This window comes from Rhinatrema bivittatum, chromosome 8 (genome assembly GCF_901001135.1).
Source record: "Rhinatrema bivittatum chromosome 8, aRhiBiv1.1, whole genome shotgun sequence".
Classification (NCBI taxonomy): domain Eukaryota; kingdom Metazoa; phylum Chordata; class Amphibia; order Gymnophiona; family Rhinatrematidae; genus Rhinatrema; species Rhinatrema bivittatum.
In genome coordinates, this window is record NC_042622.1 from 211,707,255 (window position 1) to 211,729,792 (window position 22,538).

At 46.7% G+C, this 22,538-nt stretch overlaps 2 protein-coding genes across 7 annotated transcripts in view; one reads left to right on the top strand and one right to left on the bottom strand.

Annotated features, from left to right (window-relative positions):
* RAD51D (RAD51 paralog D) overlaps positions 1 to 11,364 on the bottom strand; it is a 175,801-nt gene extending 164,437 nt beyond the window's left edge. Inside the window, exon 1 of one of the 6 annotated variants that reach the window (XM_029613008.1) lies at positions 11,264 to 11,364. Coding sequence is in view for 1 of the 6 variants with exons in the window: in XM_029613011.1 (XP_029468871.1) it covers positions 10,984 to 10,996 (13 nt within the window). In the remaining 5 variants the exon portion in view is untranslated. The other 5 variants (XM_029613012.1, XM_029613006.1, XM_029613011.1 and 2 more) reach the window with 5 other exon arrangements.
* The window catches only part of SPDL1 (spindle apparatus coiled-coil protein 1), a 123,330-nt gene continuing 112,119 nt past the window's right edge, over positions 11,328 to 22,538 (top strand). The window contains exon 1 of the mRNA XM_029613004.1: positions 11,328 to 11,466. The gene's annotated coding sequence lies outside the window, so the exon portion shown is untranslated. The remainder of the gene's footprint in view (positions 11,467 to 22,538) is intronic.

The following is a 22,538-nucleotide window of genomic DNA, read 5'->3' on the forward strand; positions in this document are numbered from 1 at the left end:
AGAATTCCAAAGGAGAGGGCCTGCAACGGAAAAAGCACGTTTTCTTGTAAATTGTAATCTGACAGATTTTGGTGAAGGGATTTCCAAAAGATTTTTTTATAATGACCTTAAGTACCTCGCTGGTTGATAGATACGGAGAGTAGAACATAACCAAGTGGTTGACGAATTATGTATTGGCGAATGAATCATAGTTAGAATTTTATATTGTATTCTTGATTTAATGGGAAGCCAGTGAAGAGATTGAAGTACGGGCGATATATGATTTCGAGTAGATGTACCTGTTAAGCTGCGTGCGGCAGAGTTCTGAATCAGTTGGAGTGGATGCAAATTGGAATCTGATAAACCTAGAAAAAGAGCGTTACAATAATCTAATCCAGTGAAGATTAAAGTTTGGAGGACCGTACGGAAATCCTGAGCAAAGAGCAACGGGCGAAGTCTTTTTAATAAGTGAATTTTGTAGAATTACTTTTTTGTAATGGATGAAATATGTTGTGGAATGGAGGAGTACCCTAGTGGTTAGAGCAGTGGGCTATGAACCAGGAGACCACGGTTCGAGTCCCGCTGTTGCTCCTTGTGACCTTGGGCAAGTCACTTTACCCTCCATTGCCTCAGGTACAAACTTAGATTGTAAGCCCTCTGGGGATAGGGAAATACCTACAATACCTGAATGTAAACCGATGTGATATGTCAGATTGAATGTCGGTATATAAAAAAAAAAAGTAAATAGAAAAGTCTGAGTTAATGATAACTCCTAAGTTAGTGACTTGGTTAGTGATAGATACTGAGACTCCATTTAAGAGCAGATGAGATGGGGGACCGATTGTAGAGTCAGAAATAGATGCGAGATAAACAAACTCCGTTTTCGATATAATCAATTTTAGACGGTTGTGTGTAAGCCACGTATTGATGAAGTTAAAGTATAAAGTAACTGTTGCTAACGTAGAATTTTTAAATGGTACAAAAAACTGGATGTCATCCACATACATTTTAAACTGAACATTTAGCTATGATAAGATATTGCAGAGAGGGAGTAAGTAGATGTTAAACAAAAGTGGGGATAAAGAGAAACCTTGTGGGACACCCGATGAGATAATGTATTGTTCGGACGAATTAATGCCTATATTAATCTGTTGCGTACGATTAGATAGAAAAGAAGAGAACCAGTTGAGTACATTGTCAGCAATACCTATTGCTTGTAATCCGGATAGGAGGATCTTGTGATCTGCCATCACTTTGAGTTTCTGCGGCTTCTGGGGGGAGTGCGCCAGCTTTAGAGCTTCTGTGCCTCCGCTCACTCATTGGTGTTTCGACGTGCTCGTGCCCACTTCGGGGCTTCTGCGCTCTTTGGGCACGCGTTGGTGCTTCGAGGTGCCAGCACCTGGTTCGTAGCTTTGGTGCATCCACGCCCGTGTCAGCTTCCTGGTAAGCCGGCTGACGCGGTGTCCCCAGGTGCGCCGGCACGCACATCAGCTTTACTGTGTGCCAGCACGCATGTCAATGCCTCGGCGCACCGGTGGATGCACTTGTTGAGTGAAGCTGTGTCGGCGAAGATGGAGTCAGCTCCCCGACATGCCAGTGGGTCAAATGGCCGCACACTTAGCGCCTCCCCTCCCCTCCCCAGGCTCCCCTCGGTGCCGGCCTGGCAAACTGGGAGGTCCACCGAGGAGGGTCCATATGAAGGCCTTTAACGACTGGGAGGGGGGTCTGTGCCCCGAGAAGATTATTCACTTCTCGTAAGGACAGGTCTCCTGTGGTATTTTTTAATAATTTTCTTCTCTTCTTTTTTCTTTGTTTTATTTTTATTTTTTTTTTGTATTTGAGGAAAACGCGAGGAGAAGGAGAGAGCTCCGTGCACTCAGTCGCATGGAAAAAAAAAAGACTGAGGAGACTTGAGGCAGCGCGGGATCATGCAAGCAGGCGCACCTCGCTATCAAAGACAAGTTTTCAACTTTGAGAGCTCCGCCATCTAGTGACACGGAGGACGCCCCCAGACAGCATGGCTAATTCATGCTGCTTATCTACGTGAAAAAGGAAGATGCTCAGGCTTCTTGCTTACTGGCACCATCGCTACAGTAAACATGTGTCAGAACGGCTCATGCTCAAAAAAGAAAGGCTCCCAAAAAAATAAGCATCTAGATGGAAGTGCGGCAAGACGCACGCACAACCTGTGCGTGTAAAAAAAGGCTTGTGCTCATAAAAATGCACCCAAAAACCTAGGGCACAACATGTGCGCACAGCCAACTCACTGCGCACACTGATGGCCTATAGAGAGCAGCAGAACACGCACAAGAGCGTGCAAAAACAGCCTCTGCAGCCTACCACATGGCGTGCAAGAAAAAAGCCTAAGAGTGGGGCCTAGCCTACTGGGGGCTGCTCAACCTGCCAGGTTACCCAGTCCCAACCCCAATGGGAGTGGAAACGAACGTCGGCACAGTGGGTCAAGAACAGAGATCAGTGGAAGTCCTGAAACCCCTCTAACTGTCTCTCATTCAGGTAAAAAACTTTCTCTTTTTTTTTTTTTTGTTTAAACCTTACTTGAGCTCAACACTTACAGGACAAATACAGAGATGGTCTCTGGCTGCGGGGGGAGGGTGGGGGGGAAGAGGGCATCTGCCGTCTCTACCGTTCTCGGCTTCCTGCATCCGCTGCCTTTCAGCTGAAGTAGGTAGCTAAGTCCACGCCGGGAAACCCAGATACCGAACCAAGGCACATCTCTGAGGGACCACGGAAATCACTTCAGGAATTCTCAACTGGGGGTGGGACCTTTAGGTATCACCGCAGGAGGGTGGTGTTTTCTTTTCCTGAATTTAGAATTTCAAATTTCTTTCAAAAAGCTCAAAGCAATCCCCATAGGGAGATGCACGTCCACCATCTGCTGGAGATGGAGAATACTGGTAGGCTGGGGTCACTACATGGTTATATCCGACTGTGACGTCAGCTTACTCAGTCTCCATCTGCTGGCAGGGGAACATAAACCCACTGGACCTGAGTCCATCTGTCTACATGCTAGGAAAGCCTGTTTTCAACAGTGGCCAAGCTAGATCACAAGTACCTGGTAAGATCCCAAATATCGCACAGTGATAAGTAGTGGCTATTCACTTGTCTACTTAGTAAAAATGTATGGATTTCTTCCTCCAGGAACTTGTCCAAACGTTTTTTTAAACCCAGCTACATTTACTTTATTTATTTATTTAGGGATTTTATATACTGTTGTTCCAAAAGAAGATCACAATGGTTTACAAAAGCAACATTCACATTATGGGTCAACACAACATCAAAACATGTTAACTAGATTGTTGATATAGTAATTTGTGATACATTAGTTCCTTTTCAATTACATTTATATATTAGTTCTATTCACATATTAATCAATCAGAGAGTTGTCTTAACTGCCTTAACCACAGCAACTAGCAGTGAATTCCAGAGCTTAACTGTGCATTGAGTGAAAAGGAAAATTGGTTCTTACCTGCTAATCTTTGTTCCTGTAGTACCAAGGATCAGTCCAGACTGTTGGGTAGTGTCTCCCTTCCAGCAGATGGAGTCAGAGAAAAAAGCTGAAAGGCACCCCCTCTTACACTGGGTGTGCCACCTGCGATCCTTCAGTATAATCCATACCATAGCAGAATGAAAAATATCATAACCTTAGCATAAGAACCAATGGCTATATTTATTGCTTTTATATACAGACATTCGTTGGCGTACATCACATCGGTTCACATCAAAACATCTGGAATAGTATGACTAGGGGCCGTACTATTTTACATTAAAACTGTAACTTATTTTCGCATTAACCATAGAGGGAGAACATCTAACAAGTATAACATTTAACAAGAATAACGATAGATGTTAAAGGAAGGTTATTGTAGTGGAGGGTCTCAATGATGGAGGCCGGATGTAAAATGTTTGCAAAAAGAGAGATTAAGGAGTAACTCTGCTAAGAGGGAAATTCATGGTTTAGGTGTGAGCTATAAGGATATGGAGGGGGTGCAGGGAGGGATGGGGTTTAGGTTGTGTGTTGGTAGGCTTTGAGGAATAGCCATGTTACCAAACTTCTCAATGAAAAAACTGCATAACTTCTGGAACTTATGTACATGGAGGGAGTACTTCCATATGCAACGTGAATGCTGTCCACTTGAGAAGATTCTGCAGAATGAAAACAATACCGAACAGACTCTCCAGATTCCATGGGTGGGCGTCTGGACTGATCCTTGGTACTACAGGAACGAAAATTAGCAGGTAAGAACCAAATTTTCCTTTCCCTGTACGTACCAGGATCAGTCCAGACCGCTAGGATGTACCCAAGCTGCCCTAAATGGGGTGGGACCTGGAGAGTCCCGCTCGAAGAACACTACTGCCAAAACAGTCACCATCCGGAGCACGGACATCGAAACGATAATGCTTAGCAAAAGCATGTAAAGATTTCCATGTAGCCGCTCTGCAAATTTCCTGCGGCAAAACAAACTGACTCTCCGCCCAAGACGCCGCCTGAGAATGGATTGAATGCGCTTTCAAACTATCCGGTACTGCGAGCCCAAGACATATATATGTTGAAGTTATGACTTCCTTCAACCATAGGGCAATAGTGGCTTTAGTTGCCTTATGTCCTTTCTTAGGACTATTCCATAAGACAAACAGATGATCAGACAAACGAAAAGCATTAGTGACCTCCAGATAGCGAAGCAGAATGCGCCGCACATCTAATCTTCGCAAGTCGCGAGCCTGAGGTGAATTCCAATCCAAATCCGTGAAGGAAGCAACTCCACGGTATGATTCAAATGAAACTCCGACACGACCTTCGGTAGAAAGGAGGGCATCATCCTAATGGACACCCCTGAATCCGAAATCCTAAGAAAAGGCTCCCTAGAGGACAAAGCTTGAAGCTCAGAGATGCGCCGTGCCGAAGTGATAGCCACCAGGAAAATCACCTTAAGTGTCAAGTCTTTCAAGGTGGTCTGTTTCAAAGACTCAAACGGAAGACCACACAAGCCACGGAGAACCAGATTCAAACTCCAAGAAGGACACACTGGATGAGCCGGAGGGTTCAAATGTTTAGCACCTCTCAGGAAACGCGTTGCACCTGGATGAGCCGCCAAGGATGTCCCATCAATCTTTCCCCGCAAGCATCCCAGGGCCGCTACTTGAACTCTGAGAGAACTGCACGCCAAGCCTTTCTTCAGATCCTCCTGAGGAAAGCCAGAATATGGACAATTGAGGCGCGCCGCGGGGACACATTCAACCCACTACACCAGGAATCGAAAACCTTCCAGACTCAAACATAGGTGAGCGAAGTAGACGTTTTCGTGCCTGCAGGAGGGTGGAAATAACTGAATATGTATAACCTTTCTTCCTCAACTGCCGCCGTTCATAAGCCAAGCCGCTAGACAAAAGTGATCCACTTGATCAAAAAATACTGGACCTTGTCGAAGAAGATTCGGTAGATGACAGAGCCAAAGAGGACCATCCACCGCTAAGTTGATCAGATCTGCAAACCAAGGCCGCCTTGGCCACTCCAGAGCCACGAGAACGACTAAGCCTGTGTGAGCCTCTATCCTTCGCAAGACTTTGCCCACCAACGGCCAGGGAGGAAAGATGTACAGCAGAATGTCGCGAGGCCACAGCAGGACCAGAGCGTCGACACCTTCCGCCCCTTGTTCCCTTCTGCGACTGAAGAACCGAGCCGCCTTCGCATTTCTCTGAGTCGCCATCAGGTCCAGGAGAGGAACACACCACCAACGAGTCACGAGATGCATCTCCTCCTCTGAAAGTTCCCACTCTCCGGGATCTATATGCTGGCGACTAAGAAAATCGCCTGAATGTTGTCGACCCCGGCTATGTGAGAAGCTGCTAGACAGACCAGATGGCGCTCCGCCCAGAGCATTAGCCGGTCGGCCTCCAATGCCACTGGATGACTTCTGGTTCCCCCCTGACAATTGATGTAAGCCACCGTTGTCGCATTGTCTGACAAAACTCGCACTGATCGACGGCTCACCAGGGGGAGGAAACTGCGCAACGCCAGACGTAATGCCCTGGTTTCCAAGCAATTTATGGACCATTTCGCCTGCTGCTCTGTCCATTGGCCGTGGCTGCCCTCGATTGGCATACCGCACCCCAGCCGGAGAGGCTGGTGTCTGTCGTCACGATCACCCACTGGGGCTCCTCCAGGTCCATCCCGCGCTGCACATGGGCCGGAATCAACCACCAATGGAGACTGGACCTGGCAGGTTCCAAAAGCGGCAATCGGATCTGGAACTCTTCTGACTTCGGGTCCCAAAGAGAAAGTAACGCCCTCTGCAAGGGTCTCATATGAGCAAAGGCCCAAGGGATTAACTCTAGAGTAGACGCCATAGAACCAAGCACCTGCAAGTAATCCCAAACCCGGAGTAGCGGTAGAGATAATAGCTGCCGGATCTGCGCCGTTAACTTGTCGATTCCCTCCTGCGTGAAAGATCTTGCCGACCAATGTGTCGAACAAAGCACCCAAGAAGTTCAGCACCTGGGATGGGATTATTTATTTATTTATTTTTAATTTTTATAGACCGACATTCTTGTATAAAATACAAATCATACTGGTTTACATTAAAACAGAAGATGCAGGAAAAATGTTACCTTTGTCAAATACATTGAAACATTAATAACAAGGACATTGATTGTTAACAAGGGATAACAAGGACATTAATTGTCCTTGTTATCCCTTGTTAACAAGGATAACAAGGACATTAATTGTCCTTGTTATCCCTTGTAACAAGGGATAACAACTAAGAAAAGAGAAAGGTAAACAAAAGAAGAAGAAGAAACATAGAAGTTAATAAACAACAAAGGTGGCACAAAGGGTTGCACGAAGGGGTGCACAGAGGGGAGTGCCCCTTTGTCGCGTCCCTTCGGCACGCGACGCCAGATGGAATGGCGCCGTTTACCGGCTCTACGCTGGGCGGGATGACGTCAAAAAGGGGCGGGTCTCATGCTCACTGTTCTCTTCTCAGCGATCTCTCTTCACATTTCAAAGCGGATGTTTTCATTTCTTTTGGTTTTTTCTCTTCAGTGAAACATTTCAAAAAGTGCCCAGTGCTGGTGGGTTGCCCCCTCCACGCCAGATGGAATGGCGCCATTTACCGGCTCGACGCTGGGCGGGATGACATCAAAAAGGAGCGGGTCTCATGCTCACTGTTCTCTTCTCAGCGATCTCTTTTCACATTTCAAATTGGACTAATTGGCTCTTGGCAAAACCGCTGCCCTGCAAAGCTCCTCCAACATTGCGCAGATGAGCCAATCATCCAAATAGGGATGAACCAAAATCCCCTTCCACCTGAGAGCCGCAGCTACTACCACCATTACTTTGGTGAAGACGTGGGGAGCTGTCGCCAATCCGAATGGGAGCGCCTGAAACTGATAATGCTCGCCCACAATCATGAACCGGAGAAACCGCCGATACTGTTCGCGGATCCCTATGTGAAGATACGCTTTCGTCAGGTCTACAGAAGCCAAATATTCACCGGAGTGCATGGCTGCAATGACTGAGCAGAGAGTTTCCATGTGAAAATGGGGTACCCGAAGCACTTTGTTCACCTTCTTCAAATCCAAGATCGGGCGGAAGGAGCCCTCCTTCCGCCCGATCTGCCGGTCCTGAACTCCTCCGACGGGAGCGGGACAATGGCTCCCAGCGCTTTCAACCGGCCCAGGGTTTGAGTCACCGCTGTCCGTTTCACACGGGCCCCGCAGTGCGACATCAAGAACAGGTCCTGCAACGGGCATGCAAATTCCAAAGCATAGCCATGTTCGATGATGCTTAGAACCCACTGGTCCGACGTAATCATGACCCTCTCCTCAAAGAAGAGAGACAGGCGGCCGCCTATCACCAGAACACCTTCATTGGGAGGACTTGACCCCCGTCGCGGAGAGGCCGGTGGCCGCGAAAGGAATAAGACCAAGCCTGAGACCTCGTCGATGGCTGATGTGGAGGGAAGGCCGGAGCCCTGCCCTGCTGAAACTTGCGCTGTCCCTAGAACCGAGGGCGTGCCAACCCAAAAACCCTGGAGCTTTGAGGCTTGTCCTCCGGCAACTTGTACACCTTATTGTCCCCTAGGGATTTGATAAGGGCTTCCAGATCCTCCCCGAACAAGAATTTCCCTTTAAAGGGAAGAATGCCTAGCTGGGCCTTGGAGGAAACATCGGCCGACCAGTTGCGGAGCCACAGAAGCCTTCTAGCCGAGACCGCCGAAGCCATAGTGCATGAGGATGCCCGAAGATGATCATACAAGGCATCTGCAGTGTAAGCCACAGCTGCCTCTACGCGATCTGCCTGCTCCGCTTCCGCTGAAGGCAACTGCTGCGTGGTGAGCAACTGTTGCACCCAATGAAGAGTCACTCTTTGCATGAGGCTACTGCAGACTGCCACCCTAACGCAAAGCGCCGCAACCTAAAAAATCCTCTTAAGAAGGACCTCCAGCTTCCTATCCTGAACATCCTTAAGAGCGACAGCCCCTGCAACCGGAATGGTCATCTGCTTAGTGATGGCTGAAATGGCCGTGTCCACTTTTGGAACCCTAAGGATGGCCAAGGACTCGTCTGACAGCGGGTAGAGCTTCTCTATGGCTCGCCCCACCCTAAGGCTGGCCTCGGGAGCCTCCCATTCTCGGGTCAGGAGTTGTAGTAGCATAGGGTGAAAAGGAAAAGCTTTAGGAGGGGCCCGAAGCCCCGAGAGAATGGGGTCCCCATTGGTAGCCTCCGAGCTCGGCTGCAGCGCCTCAATACCAAGCTCCGTCAGAACACAAGGGATTAAATGATCAAATTCCTCCCTCCGAAATAATCTGAGGACCCTCGGATCATCCCCCACAATTGGGGTGGGCTCATCAACATCCCCGTCAATATCCACAAGGAGAGGGTCCAGCGAAGGGGGATCCAGGGGATCGGAGGCCGGGGTCCCAGAGAGATCCAAATCCGCATGGCCCATCCTCCCTCTGGAGGAATCCGAACCTCCAGAAAGCCTAGCCACCTTCGCAGGTGGAGGCTTCTCAGCCTGCCACTCAGCCTCGGTCTCCAAAAATACCGTGTGCATTAAAGGCACAAATTTGGAAGAAAAGAGAAGCTGCCCCTTTAAGGCCCCCCCCCCCCACAGGGGGGGGGTCAGAGCTCGGAGGGGAGGCAGGCAGGCACTGGGAGCCGCTGTCTAACAGGGCTCAAATTCGACAGGGAGAGCGGAGGAGGGATCTCCCCTCCCCCTGCATCCAGCCCTACACTGGAGCATGGTGGAGGCAAAATGGCCGCTCTTCCTGCGCTAGACAGGGAAGGGGCAGGCCGAGGCCGGCAGAGGCGCGAATTCCTCCCTGTGCCACGGGAGCACGCTGAAAACGACCCACTTCTGCTCCCCGACGGTCCTTCCATTCCTGGGAGGCACCGTGTACAAAGGCCATCGCGGGAGAGGCACGCCACCGGCTCCCCACATGCTGAACACGCCGAACCCCACGGTTTACCAGCGGAGGGGGAGCGAGCACGAGGCTGAAAAATAACTCAGTTTTTGTTTTTTTTTAAACACTGACACGCAGCCACCCAGGGGAAAAAACACCCCTGGGACCTCAATCACGGCACAGGCAGCCCCCTCCCGAGGAATTATGCCGTCTCAGGGTGCAAAGGGGAGGGACCGGCCCACTGGTAAATCCCCCTACTCACCGGTAGAAGAAGCTACTCCGGGAAATTGGCTAACGGGGTGTCTAACCCCAGCCGTGCCTCAACCAATGCCACAGCCTCAGGAGGACTGAGTCTGCTCATCTCCAGAAAGAAAACTAACTACTTTTAAACAGCTTAATTTAGCCACTGGTAGAAACAAACACCATTAGGTCTTATAATTTCTAGTTTGCTTTGTTTTCCTTGATTTTTTATTTTTTTTTAAAGGATCAGGACCGCAGGTTCTGTCACCCTCATCTGCTGGAGTCAGAGAAATACTGAAGGATCACAGGTGGCACACCAGTGTAAGAGGGGGTGACTTTCAACTTTTTTTCTCTGACTCCTTCTGCTGGAAGTGAGACACAACCCAGCGGTCTGGATTGATCCTGGTACATACAGGGAAAATAATTTTCTGATTTGTTTTGAATGTGCTTCTTACTATTTTCATGGAATGCCCCCTAGTCTTTGTATTTAAAAATTTTTAAAAATGTATAACCGATTTACATTCACCTGTTCTATTCCACTATTATTTTACAGACTTCTATCATATCCCCCCTTTAGCTGTCTTTTCTCCAAGCTGAACAGCCCTAATCTCTTTAGCCTTTTCTCATAAGGGGACAAGGGGAAATGTGGAAAAGAGGATTTGCATTCAGACAACCAACAAGGACTGAACTACACAGTCTGGGTAAACAAATAAGCGTGGAAGTAGCTTGCTTATTGCAGTGGTTACTACACTGCACTGAAATGGAGAGGCACTGGGGAAAGCAGAAATAGTGGGGCTAGAAGTCAGTGGGTTTCGCCTCGCTCTCCTGCCAAGCCGTAGAGGGAGATAAGAGTGATGGAGACAGAGGCCAGGGAAGCAGGCAGGAGCAGCTTTTAAGATTCATGAGGGGAGAGAGATGGGTTTCAAAAATGATACTTTATGAAGAAAGGCAAAACAGATTAGGGCTCTTCAGCCTGGAGAAAAGATGACAGAGGGGATATGATAAAGATTTATATAATGTGTGGTATGGACCAGGGTTGAATTATTATTTAAATAGTGCTAAAACTAAAATAAATGCCATGAAACTAGCAAGTAGCAGATTTAAACAAATCTAAGAAAGTATTTTTCAACCAAAGCACAATTAAGCTGCAGAATTATATGTTGGAGGATATTGTCAAAGTTAACAGTATAAATTGATTTAAAAAAAAAGTTTAGACAGGTTTCTGAAGGACGAGTCCATAAATAATTGTTAGCCTGACAGATTTTAGTTTCTTAGAGAAAGAGCATCATGGAATTTGCCGGGTACTTCTAGGTGACCCGAACTAATCACTGGTCTGACCCACCAAGGCATTGCATTCACCACGGTTTGTCTCATGTTTTCTTCGCACCTTCCTCCTCTTGTTACTTCATATCACGCCCGTATACTAGACATGGACTCTTACTCTTGCAACAGGAGAGGTAGCAGTACTGCACCGGGAAAGCAAAGAGTAGTGAGCACCGTTCCTCCTCCTCTTCCGGATTAAAGTCGCAGCGACGACTCTCCCTCTGTTGCTACTTATCCCTCTGCTGACTCAGTCTGATTAAAAAACAGAAGCTATTACCGCAACCACATTTCTACTTCACCTATGCGTCACCGTACAGCACCAGCAATCCAACTAACGGCATAACTTCGCGCCGATCCATTTACTACTGAAGGTCCGAAGTGGGTCGCTGGTGACGTCATTACTCAGCGCCATATGTTTAGCCGCAGTGATGACACTGCCACAGAATTTCAATTTGAAAGGCGGGAACGTATGCGCGAGAGAAACGGAGTTTTATAGGAGTTGGTAAGTGAAAGAAATGTATTTTACGCCATGGCCTTCTCTGCTCAGTCCTTGAGCACACGATAAGGAATGGACAAGTGATTTTTTAAAAATTATTTTGCTGTTTTTAGGACCTACAAACAGTAAAATGTTTACACAATTATATTATCCTCCGGTACCCTGTAGTTTGTTATTTTTTTATCTCTTTTCCATCCTCTCTCCCTACCCTATTGGTAGACCTGCCAAGTCTCTCGCAATCGATGGGTCATTTATCTCTGGCTAGGTTAAACTCCCAACGCACGGGAAGGGTGTCTTGAATCTCAAGTAGCTTTGTTTCCTGGTACAGCCTTTGTTCTCCAGGCACCCTACAGGGAATAGAAGAAGAGGGCTTCAGAAGAGAGCAAAATGTGTTTTTTGCTGGTCTCATCCCCTCTCCTGTTCCTTTGACAGCAGGTATCTGGAAGGGAAACGAGGTGAGAGGGATTTAACAGCTGACTGGGATCCCATCACTGGGGTCCAAATGATGCCAGAGTTGGGGAGGAAGAAGACATGCCGAGCACAAATCGAGAGCTACGAGTGATTTATGGGGAGGGATATGATATAAATGCTGAAATGAGATGGGGGGGGGGATGACATGTGAGAGGAGGTGAATGTTAGGTTGGGTTAGGAGATTGTGTATTCTTGGGGGTATGTGAAAAAGGAGGTGAAAGTTGAGTTTGAGGGAGTGAATTCTTGGGATGGTGGCACAAAAGGGGATACATCTGACCTATTTTTCAAGGTAGAACAGGGGCGGGGTGGCCAGTCCTGCCCCTTAAAGGGAAGGAAGAATGTTTTCTCTTCTCTAATGTCTCCTAATTAGTGTCCCTTAATGGGGACACCGGTGACTAAACATTGGGGTGGGAAGGGAGGGAGTCCTGGAAAAAGTAAAAGGCTGCAGGTTACCCTGCAGCCAAATTGAGGTGTTCAGCCGTGATCCCACAAATGGTAGCTTTGCCCCATTGGCTCTTCAGCCAGGCACATACCCCAAGCGTCTGAATCTACAGTTCCTCTCTTCATTTCCCATCTGCTGCCTATCGTCCCCAGCTATGGGGGATGGTGGGGGGCCCCTTGATCTGCCCTTTTTCTTTTCTTTAGGAAAAAAGGGGGGGTTTGCTGACATTTTATGGGAAGGGGGATTCCCCTTTTTGAGGGGGTTGGGAAAGGGCCCTCTACTGCCCCACTATTTTGTGGGGGGGAGGTCGGGGGGGGGGAAGGGCACCCAAAATGTGTGCAAAGTAAAATATAATACGAAATTAAAGAACTCAAATGTTCAAGATTAACTTAAATTGGGGAGGGGAGCAGAGCACCCTGTTCGCTGCCCATGGGCAGGTGAACCTATCAGTTGGATGTTTTGGTGGAAAAATTGCTCCCAGTGGTGTTAGGTCCTGTTTAAAGGCCATCCTCCTGACAGAGCAGGAGGTCAGTCACTCTTGGTGGGCTTGTACCCTTTTTCTGAGGAGGATTTGATAGCCAGTGGTGGTGTTTCCTTCATTTGCTGTTCTCCTTTACTCTCTTCTTTCTGGGTGAAGACTGCACAAGGAATGTATTCTCTTTTTAAAAGGGTTTTCTCTATTCTCTGTTGAGAGGAGGGTTTTGTGCCGTTTAATAGTTGAAAAATAAAACCCAGAAGATCATGGCATAGCTTTTCTGGGAGTTAGACAGGAGTGGAAGTTGTGAGATAGCCTGCCCACTGTGCAGGTGATTAGAGGCATTGTTTTTATGCAGGCAGTTGCAGCTTTTCTGCCGCATGGTGATTCTGTCATGGCCCCTCCCGCAGACTCTGGGACGTGATGTTTGGCGTGTGGAGATCGCCAGGCCAAGATCCTCTCCTCGGGCCTAGACAAGGGATGTACAGTCGGAGGGGTGGGTTCAAGAGCTCTTGCAGCTGCCACGAAGCTTCAGTGTTCTGCCACAGGAAAGCAGCAGCAGAACAGAAATGGCAGCCATGTTGGCCTTTTCCCCTACGGTGCAGGGGGATTTGGTTGAAGTTGGTTTGGACCCTCAATTCTGACTCGTTGCTGGAGGTGTAAGGGTTCAGCGTACTAGTACAGGGTGGGGGCCTCTGCTAGCCTTGATCTTGGAGAAGAGAATGCTACAGATCCATTTTTCTCCTGTTTATACCACTTATGCATAAGGCATACTCGGTGAGAAAAGAGACTACTTCCAATGAGTCTGGTTGCAGGAAAGCTTCTTCAGGGAGCCCTTTACCTCCGTCCTGCTCTAAGAAGAGGAGACTGGAAGCAGATTTTGATATTGAATTGGTGGTTTTTGAGGGAAATTTACAGGCAGATATTCCTGCAGACATCCCAGAGGATAGGGATGAAGATAAGAATCCTCTCTGGAGGCAAGCAACTTTCCTATAGCTGAGAGTTATGACCAAAAATTGGTGCATCTTTTAAAAGGGACAGATTGCCCATCATATTACCTTAGGCTCTGGCCAAGCTAGGCATTTAAGGAAAATAAAGCTGATGTGGAAGAGGAAGGAGAGGATCCTATTTTGGAAGGGCTTGGAGGTCTTGCTAGGGCCTTTCCATCATACAGTTAATGCTTTAGTCTTTGCAGAATGGAATGCTCCAGAATCTGGTCTGAAAGTGGGCAGAGCTATAGCTACATTGTGTCTGCCTCCAGAGGAGGCATTGGAGTTCAATGCCTTCGACTCGGCGGTTACTTATCCCGTTGGCTGGCTGTGCTGGAGGGCTTCCCAGGATAGGCAGGTGGAAATTCATTTCAAAAAGATATTTGAAGTCTCAACTTTAGCTATCCGGGCAACTGTGTGCAGCAGTTTTATGACTCATGTGGTGAAGCAAACCTGGTAGCTGACTCTGATGAGTCACTGTCAGAGAAGAAGGCAGAATGCCTGAAATCGGGTTAGCATTTACTGCGGATGCGTACTGTGGCTAGAAACATGGTGTCCCCAGTATCGGCTCTACTTCTCCCCTGGTTGTGCAATTGGGCGACCTTCCCTTTAGGGGTAAATTTTTCTTTTTGGGGAGGATCTGGAGAAGTTGGTGAAACACCTGGGGGAATCTGTAGTTCATAAGATACCAGTAGATAAGTACTTTTGATTATGTTTCTCAACTGATTCATCCTAGTAATTATGATTCACAAAAAGATTTTCCATCAATATCCAGTCATGAATTTGCTCATTATCTTAAAGACAAAATATCAAAACTTGCTCCAATAAATTTACCTTCCAATTCTGATTTTTTTGACACCTTCATCCTCTATTACTCCTATTTGGTCACAATTTGAGACCATCGCCTCCTATGAGATTGAATCCATCATCCAGAAAATCAACCCAGCGGCTCATCCACTTGATCCCATTCCAATAAAAATCCTTAAGCTAATTCCAAATTGTTTAGCTAAACCATCACAAATATTGTTAGCCTATCTCTCAAACAAGGTCTCCTTCCAAATTCCCTTAAATGTGCTATAGTTAAACCAATACTAAAAAAGCCTCATCTGGATCAATCAATATTATCTAATTACCGGCCCATCTCCAACCTACCTTTCCTTACAAAAATCATAGAAAAAACAGTTAATTTACAACTTTCGGAATTCTTAGAAAACCAGAACATTCTTTTTCCCACTCAACATGGTTTTAAGAAGGGCCACAGCACTGAATCTTTACTAATTACTTTGATACAATTCATCGAGGATTCGACAAAGGAACCTCTTTCATCTTGATTCTTCTTGACATCTCTGCTGCTTTTGACTCGGTCAATCACAAGATACGTCTCCATAGACTAAAAGAAATTGGAATTAATGGTAATATCCTTCACTGGTTTCATTCATTTCTTTCTAATCGTTCCTTCAATGTAGCATATAAAAACAAAACATCTGACCTTATACCCCTTCCACAAGGAGTCCCTCAAGGCTTTTCTCTTTCACCTACTCTCTTCAACATTTACATGCTCCCTTTATGCCACTATCTGAATAAAATAGGCCTTTCATACTTCCTTTATGCAGATGATGTTAAGATATTACTTCCAATTAAGACAACATCAATAATACATTTACTCAATGGGAACTATATCTTTCTGATAACAACATCCTATCTCAAATGGCGCTATCCCTTAATCAGAATAAAACAGGATTTCTTCTTCTAACAAGTTATCATTGCCTACTATAGATTCCACATTAATGCTCAAATATAAAATATCTACATTAGTCCGTGACCTTGGAATCATCTTAGATAAGGATTTGAACTTTAAAATTCATATTAACAACTTAATTAAAGAAGGCTTTTTTAAACTTCAAATTCTTAGAAAACTAAAACCTTTACTTCACCTCCCAGACTATAGAACAGTTTTACAATCCCTTCTTTTTTCTAAATTAGACTATTGCAACTCCCTTTTAATAGGCTTACCTGTGGCCACCATTAAACCCCTACAGCTGCTCCAAAACACTGCTGCAAGATCTTTAACAAATTGTAGAAAATTTGATCATATTACACCAGTTCTCAATCAGTTACTTTGGCTTCCCATTTCCTTTAGGTCTCAATACAAGATTATTATGCTTATCCATAAAGCGTTATATAACGATTACTCCACTTGGTTACAAAAACCCCTTTATCAATGTATATCTAATAGAAATCTCTGTTCATCAGATATGGGCTTACTGTCAGTTCCTTCCAACAAAGAAGTTCACCGAGCATCCACTAAATTTATAGCTGCTTCTATATTTGGTCCTCATATATGGAACTCTCTACCATCTTCTCTGAGAACTGACCCCTCTACATCTTCCTTCAGAAAAAGCCTTAAAACTTGGCTCTTTTTGAAAGCTTTCCCCTCACAAATTTAATTTTTTAACATCACCATTCTACAATTTCCTTTTTCTTTAGGTACATAGAATGTTGTCGAACAATAGGTTCTCTTGTTTATATAGGTTTGGTTTTTTAAATTTTATTATTGCATCTTAGATAGGAAGAAGGTAAATGCATCCTTGGTACCCCATTTTCATATAGAGTCTCTCTGGTCTATAATTGCAGCGGTCAGAAATTTCTGGTATCATTGGATCTTACCGAGGCATATCTGCACATTCCTGTTTGGAAAGACCATCAGAAGTTTTCAGATTTGGAGTTTTAGGGGGCCATTTCCAGTTTCAGGCACTTCCTTTTGGTCTAGTGACAGCTGCTCACTCCTTTTCCAAGGTTATAGAAATATAGAAACCTGATGGCAGAAAAAGACCAATTGGCCCATTCAGAATGCCCATCCGTCCAATTAATTTAGCATTCCCTGTATGTACCCGGATCAGTCCAGACTTCTGGGTTTATGCATCCCTGTCAGCAGATGGAGACAGAGAAAGTTTCACTGACACTGCTTGATAAACCCTAGTTCCACCTGCAGTTCCTCAGTATTTCTCTGTCTCCAGCAGATGGGAGATTGTGCTAAACCTGCAGTTCTGTGGATTGGGCAGGTTTTTGTTTTTGAGCCTTCTTCCCGAGGGTCTTTTTTTGCTTTTTGAAATGCTATGGGGTTCTACCCTGACCAGTTGAGGCAGGCGAGCCAGGGGTCTGGGACCCCTTTGTGTGCTCGACCTGTGCGCCCGTGGGGATGTAAATCTGGTGGTCCAGATCCCTCCACTTCACAAGGCCGCTCTGGTGGCTGCAGGCTCTGATACCCCTTTTTTTCCTCTAAAAGAGGCACGCTATTCTTTTTATATTTCAGGTCTAGGCTGCTCCCTCCATAATAAAGTTTTTGTTAACTTCTGCTTCTAACATTTTTTTTTTTTTTTTTTTGAGCACAGGTAAGGCTTGCTATGTAGGTGGCTTCCTCTTCCTTTCAGGCTTCGGTGTGTGTGTGTGGGGGGGGGGGGGGGGTGTCTGATCTCTGAGTAAAGTAGGTTTATTTCTGGCACAGGCAGTCCTCCCTCTCCGGTGCAGTGACCCACGGGTCGGCATGCAAGGCCTGTGGCTCTGCTTGTGCTCCTCTTAATCGTCAGGGCCTTTATGCGGGGTGCTCCGGCGGGGTGGACTCGTCGCAGCCATTTTGTTTTCTTCGTCGGCAGTTTTTGCGCCACGGGGGGGGGGGGGGGGGGGAGGGGAAGGAGGAGGACGCTTCCCAACGACTGTCCCCAGCCTATTCCGAAGTAAGCCATAGGTTGTTGGCTCCCAGCCCCCTGCAGGGAGGGACAGACCTGCTGAGGCCTTTTTTCTCTGAATTTTGTCCTGCTGCTGCATGATGCCTATTTGGCAAGGCAGCAAGCAGAGTGCAGGGTTCAGTTTTCCAGGACCTTGCCATCCGCCAGGCCGAAAGCCCTTCGGGGGTCCCCAGGCAACATGGCTTCATGCTCTGGCGAACCTCCCAGGTCCAGCGGCTGCTTGGTCCTCCTCCCTCGGGTACTGGTCAGGAGGAGTCGGTCGTTACGCTCGAGGTTCCTGGGGACCCCGGGGAGAACCGTGATCAGGATGACCCAATGGATCCGGGGACCAAAGGGCCAGACCCAGGGGACAGTTTGCTCGCCTCAGTCCCTGAGGGGGATGACCCGAAGGTGGCTTGCTTTTTTTGGAAGGACAAATTTGAGGCTTTATTGCCTTTGGCCTATCAGGTCCTGGGGGGTTAAGATCCCCCCAGCAGGAATCTGATTTAAAGGGGGCCAATTCTGTTCTTGATGGTATGCACAGCTTTCCCGTACCACATATCGGTAAAGAAATTGGTGGAGGCGGAATGGAGTTTTCCTGATTCCAGTCTCAAGGTGGAAAGGGCCCTGTTAAAGATTTATTTGGTGCTGGAGCAGGCATTGGAACCTTTTGCTCTCCTTAAGGTGGACGCTGTGGTTTCCGCGGTCACCAAGCGAACAACTATCCCAGTATTTATTCCATACTTTTTAAAATTCAGATACTGTTTTTGTCTCCACTGCTTCCACTGGGAGGCTGTTCCATACAACCACCACTCTCTCTGTAAGAAATATTTTCTAAGATTACTCCTGAGTCTACCTCTTTTCATCCTCTTCTCATAACCCTTCTAGAGCCTCCTTTCCATTGAAAAAGACTCACCTCCTGTGCATGGAAACCTTTGAGATATTTGAATGTCTCCCCTATCTCGCCTTTCCTCTAGGGTGTACTTGTTTAGATCTTTGTCTATCCCTATAGGCTTTAGAATGAAGACCACTGACCATTTTTGTAGCCACCTTCTGGACCGACTCCATCCTGTTTATATCCTTTAGAAGGTGTGGTCTCAGAATTGTACACAGTATTTATTCCAAGTGAGGCCTCATCAGGGACCTACACAGGGGCAGTATCACCTCCCTTTTTCTGCTGACCATTCCCCTGCCTATACAGCCAAGCATCTTTCTGGTGTTTACCATTGTTTATCCAGATGTTTGGCCACTTTAAGATCATCAGATACAATTATTCCCAGATCCCACTCTTCCTTTGTGCTTAGAAGAATTTCACCTCCAGTACTTCACCTTTCCTTTAGGTTTTTACATCCTAAATGCATTACTCTACATTTTTTTAGCATTAAATCTTAGCTCCAGATCTTAGATCATTTCTTGAGCTTCACTAGATCCCTCCTCATGTTTTCCACTCCTTCCTGGCTGTCCACCCAATTACAGATTTTGGTATCATCAGCAAAAAGACAAACCTTTCCCGACAACCCTTCTGTTATGTTACTCACAAACATCAGAACATAAGAAATTGCCATGCTGGGTCAGACCAAGGGTCCATCAAGCCCAGCATCCTGTTTCCAACAGTGGCCAAAACCAGGCCACAAGAACCTGGCAATTACCCAGACATTAAGAAGATCCCATGCTACTGAAGCAATTAATAGCAGTGGCTATTCCCTAAGTAAACTTGATTAATAGCAATGTTGAAACGAACTGGTCCAAGGTTCGATCCCTGAGGCACCCTGCTAGTAACAACCCCTTCCTCTGAGAAAATTCCATTCACCATTACCTTTTTGTCACCTCCCACTCAGCCAGTTTCTAACCCAGTCGGCCACGCTAAGATCCATACCAAGAATGCACAATTTATTTATAAGTTTTCTGTACAGAACCGTGACAAAGGCCTTGCTGAAATCCAAGTACGCTACAACTAGTGCTCTCCCTTGATCCAATTCTCTGGTCACCCAATGAAAGAAATTAATCAGATTCATCTGACAAGATTTACCTCTGGTAAAACCATGCTGCCTTGGATCTTGCAATCCATTGGATTCCAAAAATTGCACTATCCTCTGTTTTAGCAGTGATTCCATTAGTTTGCTCACTACAGAGGTCAGACTAACTGGCCTTTCCCTGTACGTACCAGGATCAGTCCAGATGGTGGGTTATGTCCCCTGTCCAGCAGATGGAGTCAGAACAAAACTTCTGAGGGTGCTGCTCTATAAGCCAGTGCACCAGCATGCTCTCAGTATTCTTCTGACTCCAGCAGATAGGAGCTAGGGAGCCTTAGCTCCCTGGGATTTTAGAATTTGGTGGTTCTTTCCTTGTTTCTACTTTCTTTTACTCTGTGTTGGTGAATCAAGTTGTTTTAAAAAAAAAAAAAAAGAGGCAAGTTAGTTCATTTCTCAAGCACTGCCCCTTCAGAACTTGCAATCAGCTCTGCCCTTGGTGTTTGCCTGGTTTTCTCCACTTCTTTCTCTCTGTGAGTGACGTCTGGGGTAAGATCTTGGGAATTCTTTATTTCTTTTAGGTTTGTGGACCTGCTTCTCTTGGGGGTGATCGCTGACGGGGTCAGCCCCTCCCCCCCCTTGCCGTGATTCGGCCCGCGGCCCCGAGACACGCATTCCTCAGGGCCGCCGACTAAGGAGAGCAAGCTGCTCTACAGTAGGGCCAGGGCACAGCAGACACGTCTTCCTGCTGCCTGCGGCACCGGTTTCCTCGCAGCCCCCCCCCCCCCCTTCTTTTTGATTTTCAGTCGCGGCCATTATGCCGCAACCTCAGCATTGCGATGCCTGTGGAGAGCTGGGGTCCCGGCTCTCCTGCGAGGGGATGTGTTCACGGTGCCTCCCTCATGGGGAGGGCACCTCGCTGCTGACGAGATGGCCTTCTTCACGCGACGTTGCGCACTTGCATTTTGCTGGGTCGGCCCCATCCCATCTATGGCGGGAACGGTGGCCATTTTGACTTCGGGGGCAGCGCCGGAGGGAGAGGAGATGGAGGACCTCCTGGACAATCCACCGCCGATTCTTTCTCCGGTGCGGCCCCTGGTCCCCAGGTGGCAGCCTGGGGACCCGCCTGCATTGCTCTTCTCGGGGCCCTCTAATTTTACCACAGAGTTTGTGGTTTTAATGCACAACGCGTACATTGCAAGCATGGGCCATCCTCTAGACCCAGCGTCAGCACCTCCACCGCTTAAGGTCCCTAGGGTGGGGGATACCCCTGGGACCGGGATGTCAGGTTCATCGGCAGGGGCTTCCCGGGTAGGACTGGCACTCCTCCTGGTAGCGGGAGTTTCTTCAGCACCCGATCCATCTCTCGTGGATCCACTGCAGGGTCCGGATGATCCCCTACTGGTGGCCCAGCTGGAAGGTGACGATAAGAACATAAGAAAATGCCATACAGGGTCAGACCAAGGGTCCATCAAGCCCAGTATCCTGTCTCCAACAGTGGCCAGTCCAGGCCATAAGAACCTGGCAAGTACCCAAAAACTAAGTCTATTCCATGTTACCATTGCTAATGGCAGTGGCTATTCTCTAAGTGAACTTAATAGCAGGTAATGGACTTCTCCTCCAAGAGCTTATCCAATCCTTTTTTAAACACAGCTATACTAATTGCACTAACCACATCCTCTGGCAACAAATTCCAGAGTTTAATTGTGCATTGAATGAAAAAGAACTTTCTCCGATTAGTTTTAAATGTGCCCCATGCTAACTTCATGGAGTGCCCCCTAGTCTTTCTACCATCCGAAAGAGATTCACATCTACCCGTTCTAGACCTCTCATAATTTTAAACACCTCTATCATATCCCCCCTCAGTCGTCTCTTCTCCAAGGTAAAAAGTCCTAACCTCTTTAGTCTTTCCTCATAGGGGAACTGTTCCATTCCCCTTATCATTTTGGTAGCCCTTCTCTGTACTTTCTCCATCACAATTATATCTTTTTTGAGATGCGGCAACCAAAATTGTACACAGTATTCAAGGTGCGGTCTCACCATGGAGCGATACAGAGGCATTATGACATTTTCCGTTTTATTCACCATTCCCTTTCTAATAATTCCCAACATTCTGTTTGCTTTTTTGACCGCCACAGCACACTGAACCGACGATTTCAATGTGTTATCCACTATGACGCTTAGATCTCTTTCTTGGGTTGTAGCACCTAATATGGAACCCAACATTGTGTAATTATAGCATGGGTTATTTTTCCCTATATGCATCACCTTGCACTTATCCACATTAAATTTCATCTGCCATTTGGATGCCCAGTTTTCCAGTCTCACAAGGTCTTCCTGCAATTTATCACAATCTGCTTGTGATTTAACTACTCTAAACAATTTTGTGTCATCTGCAAATTTGATTATCTCACTTGTCGTATTTCTTTCCAGATCATTTATAAATATATTGAAAAGTAAGGGTCCCAATACAGATCCCTGAGGCAATCCACTGTCCACTCCCTTCCACTGAGAAAATTGTCCATTTAATCCTATTCTCTGTTTCCTGTCTTTTAGCCAGTTTGCAATCCACGAAAGGACATCGCCACCTATCCCATGACTTTTTACTTTTCCTAGAAGTCTCTCATGAGGAACTTTGTTAAATGCCTTCTGAAAATCCAAGTATACTACATCTACCGGTTCACCTTTATCCACATATTTATTAACTCCTTCAAAAAAGTGAAGCAGATTTGTGAGGCATGACTTGCCCTGGGTAAAGCCATGCTGACTTTGTTCCATTAAACCATGTCTTTCTATATGTTCTGTAATTTTGATGTTTAGAACACTTTCCACTATTTTTCCTGGCACTGAAGTCAGGCTAACCGGTCTGTAGTTTCCCGGATTGCCCCTGGAGCCCTTTTTAAATATTGGGGTTACATTTGCTATCCTCCGGTCTTCAGGTACAATGGATGATTTTAATGCACAACGCGTACTTTGCAAGCATGGGCCATCCTCTAGACCCAGCGT